The sequence below is a fragment of the Stegodyphus dumicola genome, chromosome 3 (assembly GCF_044657685.1).
Source record: "Stegodyphus dumicola isolate Sdum_Otavi_A_Nest chromosome 3, ASM4465768v1".
Taxonomy (NCBI): domain Eukaryota; kingdom Metazoa; phylum Arthropoda; class Arachnida; order Araneae; family Eresidae; genus Stegodyphus; species Stegodyphus dumicola.
This window is the reverse complement of record NC_140770.1, coordinates 46,707,930-46,729,304: the sequence shown is the minus strand read 5'-3', so window position 1 is coordinate 46,729,304 and position 21,375 is coordinate 46,707,930. Positions and strand designations below refer to the sequence as shown.

At 31.8% G+C, this 21,375-nt stretch overlaps 1 protein-coding gene across 1 annotated transcript in view; it reads right to left on the bottom strand.

Moving 5' to 3' along the window:
• The window catches only part of LOC118194728 (uncharacterized), a 157,959-nt gene that overhangs the window by 88,931 nt on the left and 47,653 nt on the right, over positions 1-21,375 (bottom strand). Inside the window, exons 4-9 of the mRNA XM_085812837.1 lie at positions 19,378-19,508; positions 18,084-18,230; positions 17,928-17,996; positions 15,076-15,167; positions 3,194-3,362; positions 54-1,868 (exon numbers count right to left, since the gene is read on the bottom strand). Of these exons, the coding sequence (XP_085668963.1) occupies positions 54-1,868; positions 3,194-3,362; positions 15,076-15,167; positions 17,928-17,996; positions 18,084-18,230; positions 19,378-19,508 (2,423 nt within the window). The remainder of the gene's footprint in view (positions 1-53; positions 1,869-3,193; positions 3,363-15,075; positions 15,168-17,927; positions 17,997-18,083; positions 18,231-19,377; positions 19,509-21,375) is intronic.

Genomic DNA, 21,375 nt, shown 5'->3' with positions numbered 1-21,375 from the left:
AATATAAAAATAATAACATGTGAGAATTAGTTACATACTATATTGATACTTACAGCATAAGCATATCTGGCACCAGGCTTTTTTGGATCATCATAATCATCGTCGTCATCTTCCATGTACTTAGCTTTTTCAATTTCCCGAATTCTTCCCACACTTCTACGAATTGCTTCAACTTTTGCTGTAGCTTTAAGTACAGCTTTCTGGCGATCATTTCCACTAACTTCTACCATTGTTCCATCTTGCATAACAACAAATACACGATTCTTTTTAATTTCTCTTTCTTCCTTTATTTTTCGACTTACTATTGAACTCTTCCTGCACATAAGCTCACTTAGTGTGGAACCCAAATAGCCTCCATTACTAAGACGACTCAATTGATCTTCTTTACGAGGACGTCCAGGTCTTCGCTTCATTGCCTGAGCACCTCCTCTTCCTCTGCCACTTGGCATTCTTTGAAGAACATCTTGTGTAAACTGAAGAGGTTTTCGTGTTGGGGTTTTTTTCAAAGGACTGAAGTTCGGGTCCTGTATTAATTCACGGAAATTGATACTACCTTCTTGGGATGAAATATTATTAGAAGGAGAAGCATCTTCATCAGCAGGAGCAGAATTTTCATCACCCAACTCGGGAATTAAAATTTTCTCTCCACCTGCAGTAACAAGAGTTTTCATACCACTTTCAGGAGTTGGCTGCACTGGTCTGGATAAAACAGCATTGGTCTTAAATATTGGAGTTACAGTTAATGTTCTCTGACGGAATTCTGGTTTTGAGCCTGAAGAGAATGATGGACTTGCAGTCATGTTTTGCACTATTATATGTCGTTGTGGTTCAAATTTACGAGGCCTACCACGCTTTTTCGTAGATGGGAATTTCCACATTTTGTCCTCAGTCACCCCAGAATGTTGTGGTGGATCTCCACCCCCAAGAGGTATCACTACAGGTCTAGGCAATAATACTCCTTTGGACCCCACAGTTTTGTTACTACGTTTAGATGTGCCATCAGGCAAGATCACATCGTCGTCATCATCATCATCATATGCGCCTGCCAAATCACCTTCAAAATTACTGTCACCTGAGAGATCCATTTCTGATTCAGATATTTTTTCCTGCTTAGTTTTAGCAGATGAAGTAATTGCTTCATCAAAATTTTCAACAATGTAATCATTCCATCTTGATGGCAGTTTGCCACGGCGACGTTTACCAGGTACTACTATTTCTTCAGAATAAGAACCATCTTTTGCATTTTTCATAGAATCATTTGTTTCCTCATCAATAAAACTAGGTGGATCAACTTTTGGCTTTTTCGGTCTACCTGGTCTTTTTTTATGGGTTGTGGTGTTAGACTGCATATATCCATATAAAGTTGCATTTTGTTTCTTTGGTGTATGACCTAATACTTGTACATCATCATCATCAGTAGCTTCAACTTTAATTTTAGGTATGAAATCAGAAACATTTATTGAGTTTTTGGTATTTTCATTGTCCAAAATTATTTCAGGCACTAATTTTTTAGGTCCCAATGAAACTTTAGGATCTAAATTTGATTGCTGCAATAAACTTATTTGATTTTGCTCACCCATAACTAATATGTATTTTCCAGGTTCCCCTGGTTTTGGCAAATAAATTGCTGATGGTCCTTCATTACTAGTACTTTCTGTACTTCCATCTTGTGAGATACTTGGTGGAATACGATTTAAAATTTCCCACATTTTTTCTTGATTTTCATTCTGTTTTGAAACTTTTGAAGTTGCACTTGATTGCTTTTTAGAAGATTCATTAAGTGAAAATTCAAGTTCTCCTAATTCCCGATGTAGACCTAAAACTTGCAATAAAGAATCCGTAGCAACAACTGTTCCAGATACAACATCCTAAAAAATGCAAAAAATACAAAAAAAAATAAAAATTAATAATAAAACAGAAAAAATAATTCATGTACAAAGTTTTAAATTATTTTCAAAAATATACAGAAAGCAGTACATAATTTATTAATGATGGTAAAGGGAGTGATATTTAAAAAGACAATTGTTGCAGCAAGGAAGCTAAACTAAATTTGCAACACCTCGCACCAAAGGAATATGTTGGGGGAAAAGTGCAAAATGATTTGGCCTTTGACAGAAAAGCAGCAATATTTATATCCACAAGATTAACAAAAAAGTATTAACGAAACATCCTTGATTCATATAGCAACGGCTTTTAAATAAATCCTTAAATAGAAACATGTAGTGAAGAATTAGCATTGGAAAAATAAGCATTATGTGCATACATAGGCAAGCAATATAAAAGTTTTGGCCCACTAGCGCCGGTGTAGTAAAGGTGCTGAACACAGTGTTCAATCCGCTGTTTGAATCCTGAGAAACAGACTGGCTGCATGGGCATATTTGGGGGTTTTCCCCATGTGTAAAATGTATACAAATCAGTTTCCTATTAAAGTCCTCCATAAAGGTGTCCGTCCCCTTAAGCAAATAGCCCTCATATGCTTTGCTATAATCAAATAAACCAAACCAAAGTAAAAGTTTAATATTTTTCACGAAGACGATAAATATTCTATCCCCAAGGAAAAAAGCTTGTGATAATTCATCTTTTGTAACTAAAATATCAAGAGAGAAATTTAATGTCCTCCATCCTCCAGTTTAATAAAAACAAACAAACACACCCACACACAAAAAAAAAAGTTTCATTTAAATTAAAAAAGAAACTAATTCATAAGACAAAAATTGGACATTTTTGGTTGTTTTCATCAGTTCGGACACAAATCAGAATTCTTTGCAATACATTCTACACCAATGCACAAAGACTGAAGAATTTTTCACTCGAGCCATGTTTCTTCTAAAATCACAGATGTGAGAATCATTGAAGATGAAATTTTTTGCATAGTAAAGTTCCTCCCTTCCAACAATGTTAAAATGATGTAACTTTGCCATTAAAGTTTTGCTAATGCTGTATCATAGCTAAATATCACAAACTATGTTATCTTATAAATAAAAAGATAGCATTACCACTTTTCTAATCCCAATATTTTCTATTTAATGAAATTTATTCACAAAAATCTGACAGAATGCCAGAAAGTCATCAGACAGTTTAGAACTCAAATAACATTTTGTCCAACAATATTAACTTCGATCAAGTTATAAATATTTTTGTTTTAATGTACAAAGATGCAATAAGATACTGAAATCATAAAAAAAGAATATACATCTGGTCCTAGTTTCAATTTCTTTGCAGGTGATGCCCCACTTCTGTCTTGCAAGGAACGTTTCACTGCAGCTAAACGCCTTTTTTCTTCAAGTTCTTGTCTTCTCTCAAATTCATATATCAGATCCTTACTGTATATATTTTCTTCGGGTTCCCAGCCATTTTGAGAGCTACATTTAATGAAAAATTTCATTTTAAATGAGTTTCTAAATCATGAAGGACAATATGTTATATTATATATTTTAAGAGAAAAGAATAAAAGATATTTAAACCATTCAGACTGGGCAAAACGAGGAAGAAGCACTCCCCCACACCTGCGTGTTTTGTAAATATACATATATGCACAGGACCACATAATTTTCTCTGTTAAGCCTAATTTCATTTAAGTTCATTATCACAATTAAATATGCTGAAATTTACAATTTATTATCATTGATAGATAGAAACTGAATACATTGAAATAAAATTTTCATGACATTATTTAAAAAAAAAAAAAAAAAAAAATTAAGATTTTAGAGAAAATGCTTTCATTTTAATTTTAAAATAGTATATGAGAAAAGTTTAGCATATTATCTCCTATAGTAATTTAAATTGGCCTAAATGTTTCTCAAGTATTAAAAATTTAAAAAGGCAATTTATAATCACTAAAATAGATAAAGCAAATAATAATTTTAGCACTGTTTGAATATTCACACAAAACTTTATAATACTGTAACCTATCAACTAACTAACACATCAAAGACCTCAACCATCAACAAAATTAAAGCGTTTCACAAAAAATCAATATTAACCTCGCACGTAAGGGGAACAATTTTTCCAGTTAGCAACTTACCAGCAAAATCCGCACCAATTAGTAATTTTATCTCTTAATCGACATTAAATGGACCATTTTTTAAATCACTTAATTTGATACCATGTGACTTAAGTTCGCATAACCACAAACTAAATGGGAGTTGTTTAATTTCAGAACAAATTTTGTTTAGACCAAGTACCTCTAATTTACACTTATATTTATTTACTATATATATTGCTTACTTCAATACCATAGTTTTTATACACATTTTCTGAAGTCTCAACACCATCAAAAAGAAATTGCTTAATTTTTGATTCACCAATACACTTACAATTTAACCTTTGAGCAACATCATTACATAAATATGATTTCATAGAACCACAATCATAAATTACTCGTGCAAACATTTCTTTAGTACCATTCTGAATTTTTACAATTCAAGTTTAAAGATATACATTTGATACCTTAGCATAGTTATTAAGAATGCCTGTTTTTTTTTTTTTTTTTTTTTTTTTCATCATTCCCTAACTTTGTGACACTTTTTATTTTGTTAGAAGGAAATCAGGGCACATAATCACAAAATGTCGATTTCTACATAAGGTACACCTATGTTTAGCTGTACACTGATTTGCTCTATGGTTTTTCTTAAGACACACAAAACAAACATTCTTCTTCTTAATGATATCTTTCTTACATTCTAAACTCATTAACGATGCATCCTTACAACTTTCAGACAAATGTGATTTTTCACAAAAAAAATACAAGTATCAGAGTTTTTAAAACTTTTGAAAATCTTCATTATACTTACTATTATTACTATTTGCATTAATTAGTTCACATGCAGTTGGAACAACAGGTTTTGTGTCAAAAAACTTATTTTGCTTATTACTTACTTTATCAGAACCCAAAACATCACGGGTAATTTTAACTCTAAATTCAGTTTCTACTTCCCTTTTTAGAAAATCAATTAATGATTCCAAATCACTCTTACCTGTTGTTTCAGGAGACACACCTCATTCTCTTTCCCAAATTTGTATTAAATCTGCAGGAAGTGCTGATTTCACTAAAGGAAACAAAACAACTGCAAATTTATCTTTAGTTAAACCGAGTGATTCCAATGCGCATAGTTGAGTTTGCAACTTGTCATAAAGAGTTAATAAGTCTGTCTTTTGTTTGTCATTGATTACCAGTTTTAATTGCTCTCTAACACAAATTTGAATTAAAACATTTTCATTTCCAAATTGTTCTCTGAGATATTCCACAGCTTTTTCGTTGTTTTCTTCCGTAGCGGGAAAACTTTCCACTATTGCTCTTGGCACAGTCTCAGGGTTTGTATATTGCAGTAGATAATGAAACTTGTCTCTCCGGTCGATGCGAGTATCTTCGTGTATTTTACTAAACTTCATCCAAAATGTCAACCAGTTTCGGGGGTCTCCATCGAACTTCTCCAGTTTGATCTCTGGCAGTTTCCATTTTGCGGTCGTAACTATTCCTGATGAAGAACCGCTATTCGTTGAAACAGTAGAATGCTGTGAACATATATCCTTTTTTCTGTTGGCTTTTACTTTCAACGTAGATAATTTATCGTAATATTCTTGAGCTGAACTAAATTCCCTTTTGTATTCTTCTTGAGTAAAGAGTCATCAGTATTTCGTAAAGTTTTATACTTCCAAGAAATTTGATCTAAAGAAATTTCTAAATCGCCCAAATCTGGAGAATCTGATCGTATCAGTTCTTCCACCTTATTAGCTGTTTTCGTAAATGCATTCCTAATTGCTTTCCGCTTCTGTTTTAGTGTTTCTAAATCCTCCATGTTTGCACCTAGGAACTTCTCTTATTTTCGTAAATTATCAAGTGTCGAAATCGATAATGTCACCCTGTGACATTCATGCTGGCAGGCTCGGCAAATTTGTTGCTCAACCCTTTCAGGATGGGCGTCCCATACACGCATTCCCTAAGAACATCTCTTACAGCCGGTCGTCCCATCCACGCATCGCTAGAGACTGTCCTATGTCCATTACTTTTGAAATGAACACAGTTTTCAGTTCCTGACGTTGAGTTTGATATATTCTGCTTAACTTTGGTATTTTACTCATCAGCTCTTGCGAGGGTGGGGGGGGGGGGGGGAACGTAAACAGAGGTGAGCTCTTTAAATTGCTGCGTGCTAATGAAAACATTCACGTGTCTGATTTATATCCAATTCCTTTTTTTATTCTATTTTTTCCTTTACTATATAAGGTCTTTAGTATGTAGAGTCTTCATTTTAAATTTTGTTACTTCTTACTGTAAATAGTCTTTACTGTGTTGTTTTATTAATTTAAAATTTTATTGATGGATTTTATCAATTAAAACTTTGGAATAATTTGAGCTTCTGAAAATTATTTTACCAGACAAGCAATTTTTTAAGTATATTTTCATGTAAAATAAAGAAAAAAACATTATTAAGTGCTAATTTTAACATATATAAGAGCTCAAGTAATAATCTAAAAGAATACAAAAAATTACGATGCTAGAAGCAGAAAGTTTTTTATAAAATTAGGCTTAGCGATGCAAAATCTCCGTCCTGCATGGTGACTGCCTTCGATTTCCTTCCGTCCCGCACGAGCGTCTTAAACAAAGGTGCACTGTCGCGAAAAGGTTAATAAATAATTTATAGGTTTGAAAATCTGAGCCGACACTTTTTAAAAAACCAACATTTATTTTTCACACCATTTCTTATTCAACAAAATCTTAAATGCAACTAACTATCAAACAGAAGTGCAGACGTAGACGTAATGCATCTGGGCATGTGATCCTCGTGGCAGACGAATTCTTTAGGGTTGCCACAGAAAGCAGTGTGTCACCACAGCCTCTGATGTAGTCATGGGAACTGTCAAAAGAATTTTTATCAGTTTCATAATTTCACTAAGAACATAATCTAGATTATTTTCCAAGATAAATTTCAGTAGCTCAATTAATTTGCAGTATTCATGAATAGCAGACCTACAATAGAATACTTTTAGTTTAGTTTCAAGCTTTTCTTTGTCAATCACTGGATATGCTTCAGTGGTCAGTACTATTTCTTCTGTACGATGTTCATTCCTAAAACTAGCGCTGGTAGTTCAGTCCGAGGTTCGAATCCCGCGAACGGGCTGGCTGCATGGGCATTTTCGTGGTTTTCCCCATGTGTAACGTGTATACGAGCCAGTTTCCCTTAGAAAGTCCTCCACGAAAGGCATCCCTCCCCTCAGGCAGATAGCCCTAGCGTGCTTTGCCATAATTAAATATACCAATACCAATACCTAAAACTAGCGAAGCATTTCTTGTTGAACAATTTAGCAGCTACCAAGTGTTTAGTGGAAGAATATCTGTCCATTATATAATACATATAAAGGAACATACTTCCTTAGCTTCTGCCATCAGTGTCTTTCAAAAATTCTCACAGTACTTCGAGTTTTTTAATTCTAAAATACCAGCTTTGAAATTTGTTATATATTCTTTAAATTTAAACACACTAATTTCTCTGGTTTGCATATGGTTGTATATTATTTTAACATGAGGCATAATCTGATAAAAAAGCTCTAACCAAAACTTGAAATTATCATCATTTAGATATTTTAAAATTTCTGTTGCTCCTGCAATAGTTTGATCTGCATTTGATGACTGAATTTCAGTACTGCAATTTTCTAAAGGTCGCAAATTTTCATGAACTCTGTTTATGGTCCATATGTTGAAGTTCCACCTTGTGGAGGAAGCATGTGGAATGCTAACATCTATATGCTTCTTTAGAATGGACACATTATGCGGTGATCTTGAAAAGAATATTGGAATAGCCAGAATGTCAGAAAAAAATATTTTTGCATTTCGTGAAATACTTGCATTTCTCATTATTAAATGAAGTTGATGTGCATGACAGTGAATGAAATGTGCATTAGCATAAACTGCTTTTACTTTTGTTTGAACTCCTGCTTTCTTTGCCTTTCATGACATTTGCACCATCAAATGTCCAAGCTATCAATTTTTGCTCATTTCCTTGAATATGTCCAATTGTCCTAAAATATATTTTGATATGCCATTGCAGTTTGAGTTTCTGGAATAAAGAATCCCCAGAAGTGCTCAAATATTTCTCTATTCAATACATACCGTAGAACAAGAACCATCTGAGTGCATTCCAAAACATCTGTTGTCTCCTCAGGCATTAAAGCTAACAAAAGAAGCTTTTCTGTTTTCCTGTCTTATCTCCTCATGGTATATTTGAAAAAGGCAGTCGAGTATCTCCTTCTGAATGGTCTTAGAAACACCTGTGAAGACTACACTAGTTTCTAAGTGCTTCTTCAAATCTGAGTCTAATTTAGATGCAAAATTTACTAATCCTCTAAATACCCCTGGATTTACTTGTCTTTTTATTACCCCTGGAATTACATGTCTTTTTCATCATGTCCACGTAAGGAAGTTCCAAAGTTTCCCCAACAGAAAATGTAGTCTATTATTTTGCACAAAATTTCACGGTTCTTTTTAACCTTTATGTTATGCTCATTGACTGATGTAGTCTATTATTTTGCACAAAATTTCACGGTTTTTTTTTAACCTTTATGTTATGCTCATAGACTGAAAGTCTGTATCCCTCACTAAGTTTCTCCTTAATACTAACAGTTCCTAAAAGTGAAAGTGTAACTACATTATCAACGTGCTTCTTTGACTTCTCATGCTTTTCATTTTTTTCTTTCATTTTGTTTATATTTCTGAAACCATCTTTTGTTCACTAATACATCACCTCCAAACAGCAAGCAGAGGAAGCAAAACAGAGCATTTTTTACTTCACAACCGCAAAGCCAACTTTTCCATTGGTACCATTCAGAATTGAAACTACAAATATATTTCTTGTTGTTGCTTATAAATGGCTGACATATTAGAATATCAGGCATTGAACAACCTCTTTTCTTAATTGTAACTTTCTCATGGAGATACAGCTGCGAAAATGAAAGCTCTTGAAGTTCACTAACAAGTCACAGAATTTATTATTTGAGGATGCAACGACATGGCTAAAGTTTTCTGTAAAATAAAAGAACTGAAAAAATGAATCAAATAAAACAGCTGAAAAATAATCTAATCAAGAATATGGTGTATGCTTTTTAAACACAGCACACGCGCAGTAAAAAAAAAAGGGAATGTGCGTATGCGGGGAACAATCAAATACCACACAGGCAGAGTAAAGAGAAATCATGTTTCCAACAACACACTTGAATTTCAGCACGGCAAGAGCAACAGTGCTCCTCTCTTCCTGGCTCGCTTGCTGCTTTCTGTGTGCGTGCATACGCAGAACAGCCAAACACCACGCCGCTGGAACTGTGAAGCGCGCAGTTCGATACAAAGACTTTCATACCCTTTTCATAAATTGGGGAATGGCTACTGACATTAAGCTTAAGGATTATATAACATAGAAATATAAAGAAAGAATTAAAGAATAAAGGAGCACATTATATTAGATATTAAAATAATAATAAGTGGAAATAAGGGGTGCTTCAGTTCCACAGTGCTTATTACGAGCCCCCACTGTTCTCTAACCCAAAATACTACAACCATATACCATTCCTTGAAGCGAATCTTTACAGTTAGAGCCATTTTGATTTCATTTAAAATCCTGCAAACATCTAAGTTCATTTTAATTTTCTTTCTGGCCTCGATTTGTATTTAAATACCTACCTTTGGATTTTACATTTAAATCATTTAAAAATATTCATTTGTACATGTTTCAGTTATATTTTATTAATTTGTACAGGTCTCGATTTTTTTTCTTATTATTATTATTGTTTTTATATTTATTGTGAGTGTGTTAGGGAATATTTTTTCTGAAGTAAGGATCACAATTAAGTTTTTTACTAGTAGCTTATATCAATGCTGACACAAATTTACTAAATTAAATTCTTAACCACATTAATTAAGTTTATATTAATTGCAGATGATATATATAAAAAAACTTTTCCGATAATATACATATATATATACTGTAGGGGAGAAACGGAAGAATGGACACTTTAAAAATTTCAACAAATTACTAATAAAACTACATGATATGTCAAAAAAATTTCATAAGTATAATGAAATGAATGAATTATTTGCATTTATAAAGTGCTAGCTTAGCAGTTTTTTAACAAACTAAAAATTGACCTTCCCCACCCCCTCCAACAGTGTATATAAATGACAAAAATTTCATAAACTTATACCCAAATATTCAAATATAGACAAAATATTAGAAAACTGAATATATGAAAATATAAGGTAAATGCAAGAAAATTACTAAGTAATATTTAAAAATTTTCAAGCTTATGATTCTTTTTCAAAATTTTTTGGGATAAAGCCCCATGCTGCAGGTTTTATATCCTATTAAGTTAACTTGTGTGTTTTTCTTTCTTTTTAAAGAACTCCCCGCTGCATACTACACACTGTCTTTTCACCATTCACATCTATATATGAATTTAGAAAATGATGTCCATCTAATTGTAAAGCACTGGCAATGCAGTTTGTAGTTTTGTGGACTTATTTTCCTTGCATCATGGGACTGTATGCGGAACATCTTTTCGAAATTCTGAAGACGAAATTGTAGGTTACTCATTAGTATAACCTAAGATAAACCTTATTTAATGTCCCACCACTTCTACTATGCACTTAGATCCTGGTGAACTTGGCTCTTTTTATATCTTTCAAAAATAAATTTTGAAAATTTGTTTCATCAACTATAATTTTAATAATTCCCTTTGTGGTGTGTGTGGGGGGGGGGGATCTTAATTCTTCAACTGGGTCTGAATCACTATTTGCATGCTTCAAGGATCAACTCAATAGTCAGATTCACTGCCACTTCTATTCAAAAGTTTCATTCATCCATTTCTTTATCTGATTCATTCATCAATTTAGAAATCTTGCTCTCAATTAATCCGAAACTGCAAACAATACTTTTAGTCTGATCCCTAACCAATAACTATTATATCCTTTTCCCACTCAGTCAAAACATAAATGAACACCCAGCCCTTTAAAATGCACAGTCAGAGTTGTTTATATGTTGAAATTCCCGATTCAACCCCTCCCCCCGAAAAAAAAAAAACTTGGATCCGAAACCACATATTGAAGGTCAAAGTTCTGCAGAACATTTTTCGAAAACATAATGGGCTTCAACCACCATCTAGTGCTTTTTAAAAACTTTAATAAAACATTCCAATTTGACATGACACTGGTGTGATCATGGGCCTCAAGACTCAGAAAGGCTTCTTACATAATAAAATATTATGGACTATATTGAGAGAATCACATGATCACATATGTGTGATCATGGTAGATCACATATGTGTGATCATGGTACTGAACAAGTTAAAATAATTACTAGATTGCACTTTACACATGCACAGTTTTAATGGGTAATTAATTAAGACAAAGAAGTTTTTATTTCTGAATACCTTCAAGAATATTAGCAACTAATAAATAATAAAAGTGCTGAAATATAATGATATTTGTATATACTAGTGCAGCACAAAATAAAGATAAATATGTATGCAATTGATAATTTCTAACAAATTTCTCTTAATTGCATACTTTGCAGCATATTTTATTACAATTTTCCTTTTAACTTTCTGTTAATTGCGCACACCTCACAGATGCATCACTACTGCACTTCCCCTTCCTCTGCTTTCAATACATGCTCCCAGGAAAGGGGCTTCATGTTATCTTCCTAACTTATGATTACTCAGCGTTCAGTGTGCAACCGAGCTTCAAACTTCTTGGTGCAACATTGCAGCAGCTCTGTTTACACACAGGTAAAACACGAGCATTGGCATAAATATTTTGGATGTGATATTCTTATGAATTCTATATTTTCTTTATTTAATCTTATTTTCTGCAATTACTAGGATATTTTTGGTAGATTATAAATCAATAGTAAATGCAGAAAATATTGTAATTTCCCAGGTGTTGCAACGTGATTAAATTTGTTTTCCCTCCTCTAGAATGGATTCAAAAAAAGAGAGCCCTTGATTTGAATAAACCCAATGATATGAAGGTCATTCACAGATGATTCACACATGATGATCCGATGGAGGAGGAAGATTTTGGAGATTAATCTAATATTGATAGTGGGGACAATCTTCAAGAGTGGACCCAAGATTCAGAAACGGAGCAAAGCGATGTTAATTCATCATCTGAGGGCAAAATTCTGATAATGGTATATAATACACAGTCTTTCAAAAGAAGAATGGAAAAACTGTTGATTTTTACCAATGGAACAAATGTCCACATCAAGCATGAAGAATACCAGCAAACAGAATTTATTGGTACACTTACCAGGTGTGAGTGGTGATACAAGGAAAGCTGAGACAATTTTAGATTCTTGGTTACTTTTCATTGCTGAATCAATTCTCAACACTGCAGCAGAATGGACTTAGTACACTGATCTTGCAAGATATAAATGCTATGGTGACAATGCAAAAAACTGCAAGACATTCAGATGTCAATTAGCTAAACATCTTGTGGTAGATGAAATGATGAAGTGAGAAGAAAAATGTATCCTCAATACTTTACCTTAAATTGGCAGAGATCAGGAAACAACTTTTTCGAGCCACAGAAAATACATTTACGGAGTCTAGCAATCCAGCCAAAAAACAAACATTGTGCGAGCCAAGCCAAAACAATAAACAGTGGAAAAATGCAAAGTACACATGTATTACTAGCAGAAAATGCTTATGTTTGAGCCATGTATCACACTAATCACTTGTAATGACTGTTATGCTTGTAAAAATTCCAGTTCTGAGGAAGACACAGCCTCTAAAATAATATTTTCTCTTGTACATGTGATATTGGAATAAGTAGATGCTATACAAGACTCCTAAAGTTTTTTTCACAAATTTACTTTCATTTGCTTCATTTTTTGTTCAATTAGTTGTGATAGTATGTTTGAATAAATTTTACTAATTAAATAAATTGCTTAATACCTAATATTGCTTTTAAGTACCTTAAATAGTTAATAGTTAACTGTTTAAACTAGGATAAATTTCACTTGGCCTTCAAAAAAAACCAGAAACACCTCATACGTGCAAAGCGACTAACCATGTCGGAAAGAAAGGCACAACTAATGGAAGGTTAACCCTTTAACTGCCACAGATTGGATTGGATTGGATTATTTAATTATGGCAAAGCACACGAGGGCTATCTGCCTAAAGGGAGGGATGCCTTCGTGGAGGACTTTCTAAGGGAACCTGGCTCGTATACACGTACGTTACACATGGGGGAAAACCACGAAAACGCCCATGCAGCCAGCCCGTTTGCGCGATTTGAACCTCAGAACGAACTATCAGTGTTCAGCATCTTTACCGCTCGGCCGCTGGTGGGCCCATAACTGCCACGGAAAACATATAAGATTCACTCCCCAGTGCCACCATTTTTTTTTTTACACAGGCATGTGTAGTTATGTAATGTATTGGGGGGACATAAGTTTAGCTATCTAAAAACTATTTACTTTCACAAAATAAAGAATAAAAGACAAAAGTGAAAATACAAAATTTAATGTTTAGAGTAAAAGTATAATAAGAAAGATGCAAGTACAATAAAAATGATCCCCCAAAATGGAGTTTCGATCAATTTACTTGCAGACCAGTAAAGTGTAATATTAAATTTCAGCATTATACCTTGTAAAATCAGTATACCCCTTCCCTGGAAAGAAAAAAGAAAAAAAAAAAAAAAACATATTTTTTCTGAATTGGCTGGATGCCACAATTTTGGACTCGACTTTTCTTTTGCAGGATGTTGGTTCATATACAGGTCTGTAAAACGGTTAGTTTCAGTAACAATATGACGCACAATTAGTTCATCAAAATATGATTCAAAAAAGGCTATTGGGCTTGAAACATCCACTATATCTTTTCTTTCTTTAGTCCTGACACCTAATACAAACAGTACACGAAAATGCAAGACAGAATAAAAAATATATGTTTTACTGAAACATAAACACGCGCAATAACTGCGCAGTCATTATGTTCACTACCACCTACTGCAAACAATAAATGAAAATAGTAGGCAGAGGGGGAAAAAAATACATTTTTACTCAAACAGAAACACGAGCAATAGTCGCACAGTCATTAATTTCACTAAACATCCCTCTCTCCAATTCCTCCCTGTCTCCTCTGAAAGAGTATCCTCTGCATACTCTATCGAGGTCCATTCCAAAGCTTTGCAAATAATTTTACTGGTATCAGCGCAAAGCAAATTACAGTATTTTGGAAGGGTGTATATATATGCCCTGGGCAGTTGATGCATCGGCTGAGAAAGCATATATATATGACCACGGCTGTTAAGGGTTAATGAAGGTGCTCTATGCATATTAAAATAAGATTACATACTAAATTTAAAAAATGAATTGCATAAGACTTTACAATAGTGCATTAAATGATTTCGCTACATAACATTAAAAAAATTCCTTTTGTATTGATATTTTTGAAATGTTTCTCATTTAAATTCACTTAAAAAAAATTGTATATAAACCTAACTCTTTTCTATAACAAAGAAATCTGCTGCTCAATGAATAAAAATTTTAAATTATGCAAAAATATGTAAGCACAAGCTAGTCAAGTATTACCAAGATAACATTAATTGAATAATATATCTTATTTTATTTGCATATTTTAATTCCTTTCCCTACTAATTTTATCATTTGAAATCTAGGAGGGGAATGAACATATGTGGTGTGTACTATTTCTAATAGTATGCCTTTATGTGTACTTTATAATATGCTATGTTTAAATGTTAAACATAGCATATTACAAAGTACACATAAAGACATACTATTATTATATTACATATTTCAAAGAATTTAACAATTTCAATATTATTCATTTCACTTGCACAAAATAAACATTACTAATACACAAAATAAATTTCTATACACTTTACATTGTTAACATAAATCAGAATTTTCTAATTTATACTCTTAAAAAAACTAGGGAGAAAAGTTCAAATAAATATGGTATTTAGGTTTTTATAAAATCTGGACATCATCTTATTTTACAAAAAGTATCCAATCATATAAATAAAATCTAAGAAGAACAATAGACATATTCATAATAAAGGCTTACTCAGGATAGCCTTTCCATTTCAAAAAATACTCAACACGTCCATCAACGATGCGCTTGTCAAGTACTTTCTCCACTTGATAAACTTGGCCATTCTATAGAAATTAAGAATATAATTACAATACATTCATCAGAGTTGAAATTCAATAGAGGAAAATACTGTTCAATAAACAAGACAATAAAGTTGGTGATTAAACAAATATTATTAGTATGTATTATTCAAAAAAATTATAAAAATAATAACAATGTCAGTAACAATAAAAACAGGCAAAAGACTTCTCTTTATGCATACAGTATTTATAGTAAATTATCAGGTTTAACACAGCACTTGGATGAAAATGTTTTCAAAGTGAATTTTTTTTAATGACAAAATGGAAAGACCATTACTAATAACAACAACACAATGCTGCATTATCTTTCAATCATAAATATTTATACAATAATTCATAGAAAATTTTATGCTTTTAAAAGTTTCAACTTTATTTTGAAATGTACAATTACAACTTGGAATGTACAACATATTTATGACATGTTGCCCTAGATAGCATTGTGGTTATTATAGACTGACTACTAACCCAAAATCAAAAGAGTAAGTTCAACTCTCATGTAAGGTTTAACTAAATATATGCTGTCCTATCTCCTCTTCAGAGGTATTATACTGGTCACCTTCTTTGGCACACTTCAGGCAACCAGCAGCAGTCTCAGAACTCTACTATCAAAACTTATACTATATGCTATTTATTATAACACTATATTTTTTTCATATCCTTATTTCATAATGTACTTTTCAGAGCTGACTATTCTTTGCACAAAATTAAAAGATTACATTGAGAATTTTTTCTCCTATTAACAGTGAGCGGATACAGCTGCAATTCCTGAAGGCTTAATTACAATTTCAAAATCACTCGATGTCTTAGTTAATAAACCATTTAAGGATGGCATTCAAAGCTTTTATGCACAGATAGATGTAATTACAATTTGATGCACAAAGGTAAATTGCAATGTCTGAGTTCAAAGACAATGTATAAAGGGTTTACAGTGATACGGAAATTAATTTCAGCGATAATAATAGAGTATTATAATAAATAAGGAATTTTCTGATTCTGAAAATGAAGACATTTAAGATTTTGAAGTTTCAAGCACGAACAGTGAAGCACTAGAACAATTCATTACAATTTTGGTGTAATACTGCTCACAGTAGAGCTGATTATTTTATTTCATGACTTCTTTCTAACAATTCTTAGATGCAAGAATAATCAATCATCGATGCAGTTTTCTTTTTCTCAAGATAACTCATACTTGACAAAAGGAGACAACTTACATAATGCTTACTATAAATTATTTGAAACACATGTATTAATTTCAAAAACATCAAACCTAGCCACTAGTGCAACTTTTTATTGTTTTCAATTTATTACTTTAATACTTAATAACCTTCCAGATTAGAAATAAAGTATCTTAGGCTTTACTGAACGGCAACATGCTGTGCACAGAAAATAAAAGTATTTATTTCTAGCTGTGGCAACCCATTGCTTTTATACAGCTGAGTTGGTTAATTAAAATTGAAGGATAAATCTTACATTTTTCCGAATGGCATCAGTCTCGTACACTGGAGATAAAAATGTTTTATTTCAAAGTACTGCCATTGTTCGCTTTCAAATCATTGAGTTTGTTAATCAAAAATTTATTGAAGTTTTATAAAATATCAAATAAATAATAAAACAAATTTGAAGAATTTATGTACTGTCATTTTTTCACAATGTGAGGAACAAACATACAAACATGCAGATACTTCATTACCAAATTTCTTTAAAAACAATACACGGTGACAATATCTGGTGGCATTCCTGAAAGTGATACTCCATTTATAGTGAAACAATGCTAAATCCCATTTTGAGAGTAATAGCCCCCTTTGGGCTAATAATAAAGTAATAACACTGGATATGCAAATTTATGGATTTCCACAAAGAATGAGTTTAACTTTGCAAGTCCAGAACTGAACACAACCTCTGCATTTATATCATATTATTACACACTTTTTAAGGAAATCATTTATTTAAAATGAGTTGAAGTAAGAAATAGAAAAACAATTTCAGGCTTGGTTTTTACATACATATTTAAAATTAAAGCTTTTAAGTAATATAATTTTAATAATGTTTTTAAACTTAAATTTGTTATATAAATTCATTTAATTATTAAAAAATTAAAAAATAGACTGAAAAGCAATGCTGCTTAGATACTGAAGAAGTAAAATACAAATTGCTTGAAAATGATTTCTTCTAAAATGTTTCTACAGCTAGCATCAACAATAATTAAATTTCCAAAATTTTGCATTATATATAGCAGAATTTTATGGCAGTATTTTTAATTCAAATTTTTAAAAAAAAGCTCTTTTGAATTCATTCCTTTTTTATATACAATAAGAAACATAAAAATAACTAAAATTAATTACATCTGCACAATATTTATACAGCAGGCTTTAAAATCTACAAAATATACTCTCATCGCATAAGTAAAACAATACACAAAAGCAAACCCCCCCCAAAAAAAAATACTGACTTGAAATGAAAGTTTTGATTAATGGCAACATTTTCATGCACAGAAAAGAATATACTTTCAAACATATGACTTATTACAGCAAAGATTTAAAACTCTTTAATTTAGATTTAGTAGATACAGTGTATTACAAATGAATTAAAAATATACAAAATATAGTCATAAATGCAATTCACCACTACTGGTGCGTGATTTTCATTTAAAAACAATCAGAAAACATGGTTACAGAACTAATAAATTAAAAATTTCAATCCCCCCCAAGAAAAATTGAGTAATGGAAAATGAAATCATGTACTTACAATTTCTTCGATGCACTGCCTTAACAAGCAACGTTTAGTGGCATACTTCCATGAACCTGTTTTCTTTTTCTGAAGAAAATAACACATCAGAAATATAAAAGTGACTTTAAAGTACATAAAATAATAATAATAATAAAAATCACATAGGATACTTACAAGACACACTTCACACTCATCACAATCTTCAGTCCTCAAACAATTCTCACATATTCCACAATAAGAGGCTGCTTCATATTCATCTAATGGTTCAGTTTTAATTTCAATGTCTTTATACAAGCTTCTATTTTTAAACTGATTTTTGTCCTGTAGTAAAATTTAAATAATAATAATAATGAATACTCTATGTAAAATATAACATTTAATGTAAAAAAGTATTTCAAATTATAGTACAAATTAATACAGAGTAGAACAGGGATCCCCAACATTCTGCCTGCATGCACCATTGCACCTGCAGCTGGTGTTAACAGTGCTTGCTGCTGTATGACTAGATAAAAATATATTTAAATTTTCATTAAACTGTTATATAATGTTTATAGTTAGTAATTAATTACATAAATATATGCATGACTGTTTAAAAAATTATTTACTAATAATTACATGTTTATAAATTTAAAGGTTAACCTGTTTGTTAATTTTAAATGTTAATGTCTCGTAACCTTTTATCTGGTTACCAAACATTCCAATCTGACCACGTTGTCCCAATATGGGGGTATGGTCCCAGTGTTCTGGCCAGTTTGTCATTTGGCCCTGGTTATTTGCTATAAATTTTTAAAAAGCTAAATATACAACCATTAAAAATATTTTAATGTCTCCCTGAACTACTGTACAACCACCCAGTACTGTACTGTTAGTACTGTACAGTACTAACTGCTATACTGATGGTCCTGGGCTCGAATCTTGGAGGTAGCATGGGTTTTTTTAAGTGCACCGTGTCTGTTCAGCAAGAGGAACCCAAAATATATAGCAAGGCCATTCGAGTTGTTGATTCTAGAATATACTCTAAGGTACCTAAAAGGTCAGAATCCCTGTGGTAGATAAAGGCTACAGTAATATATATTACGGTTTTCATTTATTTATCAAAGGATAATTGTAAGATATTTTTTAAATGCATAATATTAAATTTCTCAAAATCTAGTGTCTCTTCAAACATTTTAACCATTAAATTTTAAAAAAGCATATACACTCTGAAACTAACTAGCTTAAATTTTCCTCTAAACTTTTCAGATATTACACATTTTTCTGTTAATCAAAGCGGATCTAACAATAATCATTAAAATTCAAGACTAAAAGTACTTTCATGTAGTAATCATCCCTCTTCACTTTAAACAAACAGATATATTTTGAAATTAAAGCAAGTGATTAAATCTAAGCTACATTAAGTACTTATAACTAAATACATTAAATAGCAGCAGTTAAAAATTATAGGTACACATTACAGAATCTTTCATACCTTTTTGGACACATAATAATCGCCATATTTAATTTTTTTCTGCTTCTTTTCGTAAGAAGGTGAATGATATTCCATTCGGTAATTTTCATAATTATGCTTCTTGGATGGTTTGCCATGCTTTTTTGCTTTAACTGAAAAGAAAGTGACAGTCTTAAAAGAACTCTAAAGCTTAGTACTATCACTATAAAGTTTGAAATTGTTTCACACTAAAAGAAAGGAAATATAACTATTCACTATATTCAACATATATTACAATCACTATTTAGTTAGAGACTGTAATGTATGTCGAATATTATCTTTTAAACATAATTCCTATTTTTAGCTCTACAGTAAATAACTGGATTTAATATTCTGAAAATAATATAAATATTGTCCATGCAATAAATTTATTGTAGTTATTGTGTTGAAATATTACAAATGGTCACAAGTTAAAAAAAAATCATTTTAAAATCAAGGTGCCAGTTTAACAATGCCAATATTTTATTCTGAATGTGCTACTTCTACGCCTGAAATACAAAATTAACGCTCAATGAATTTTAATTTGATAATTTGTAGAAGTTACCACATAAACACAATTTGGATGTTTTTGCTATGAGACAGCACATATCAAATAGTTTTCTACAGAAAGATATAATGCACAAACTTTGCCTACTCATCACCATTAACTTAAATGCATTAGCTTATCTCTTATGACAGTTTTCTTGTTTTAAGACAAATCTTAAAAAAAAAAAAAAAAAAAAAAAAAGGAGGAGGTGTTCAGTCTATTCTACATTTACCAAAAAAATTAACATAAGAGGAACATTTGTTTATGATAGGAAAATTTTACCACAATTGAAATGGGCTGGTATTAAAAGCTCACTAGAAATGTAAAGTCGGCACAGATATCTTTAAGCAAAAAGTTCCTGGAGCATATTTTCCCATAATACAAAATATCCCACAAATCTATATCAAACATACTTCAAAAAAAGAGTTTCCCAAAGCACATGATATATCCCCCATAGAAGTACTTGAATCATCCAGACAGAATACAGCATTTAAGAACAAAAGCAGCAGTTATGGGGGTGCTAGTTTTATGGTAATAACGATATACAGTCAAAAGTCGTTAATCCGGACTCGTCGGGAGTTCGGCGATTCCGGATTATAGATCATCAGTTTAAATCTCGTAAGATGGCATGCAGAAATTCTAAAATTAAAAATATGAAATCGTAATTTATGAAATAAAGAACAATTATGATCTAAAGGGTATCAAAATTTACAAAAAAAAAAAAAAAAAGCTTAATATTTATTTGTTTACTTTATTAAACATTTCTTTCAATGTAAGTTGTTTAAGTTGCTTTGTTTTATGTGATAATACTTTCTCTTTAATTCAATAAACAGACATAACTTCTTGTTCAGTTACAAAGTTCCGCTGTTCAAGTTTTTCGTTTTCACTAACCTCTCTGTCACCTTCTTCATGTCTTTATCCATTTTTTGCAGCAATTCCACTTTTTGTTTGATGGACATCAAAACATACTTTCGTTTTGTAGATCCTTTGGAAGTTCCAGCATTGGAAATTCTATTTGACATAATCAAAAGTTCAAGTTTACTTTTATAAAATTGGTCTTACAGTCTGCAAAAAATAATAAGCGGGATCCAATTCGAAGATTAAGGAACAACACAATCATTAACATTAACTGAAATAGATAATTAGATAATTTTAGCTTACACCGTCCGTTATACATTAAACGCGCAGGCGAAAACATATTCTGCACTTGCGCACACGCATATGCGCAGTCGTCAAGGTCTTACGCGCACGCATAAAACGCCTGTGCGCATGTGCAGAAAGTTTTTAGCTTTGAGGTTCGGATCATAGATCATTCCGGATTATGGGTGTCCGAATCAACGACTTTTGACTGTATTAGGCATAATTAATCTATCTAATCACTTAATTACATACAGTAAACCACCTTAAGTGTTGTTTATTAGGTTTTGATAAAACAAGGAAATCATTCATAAATT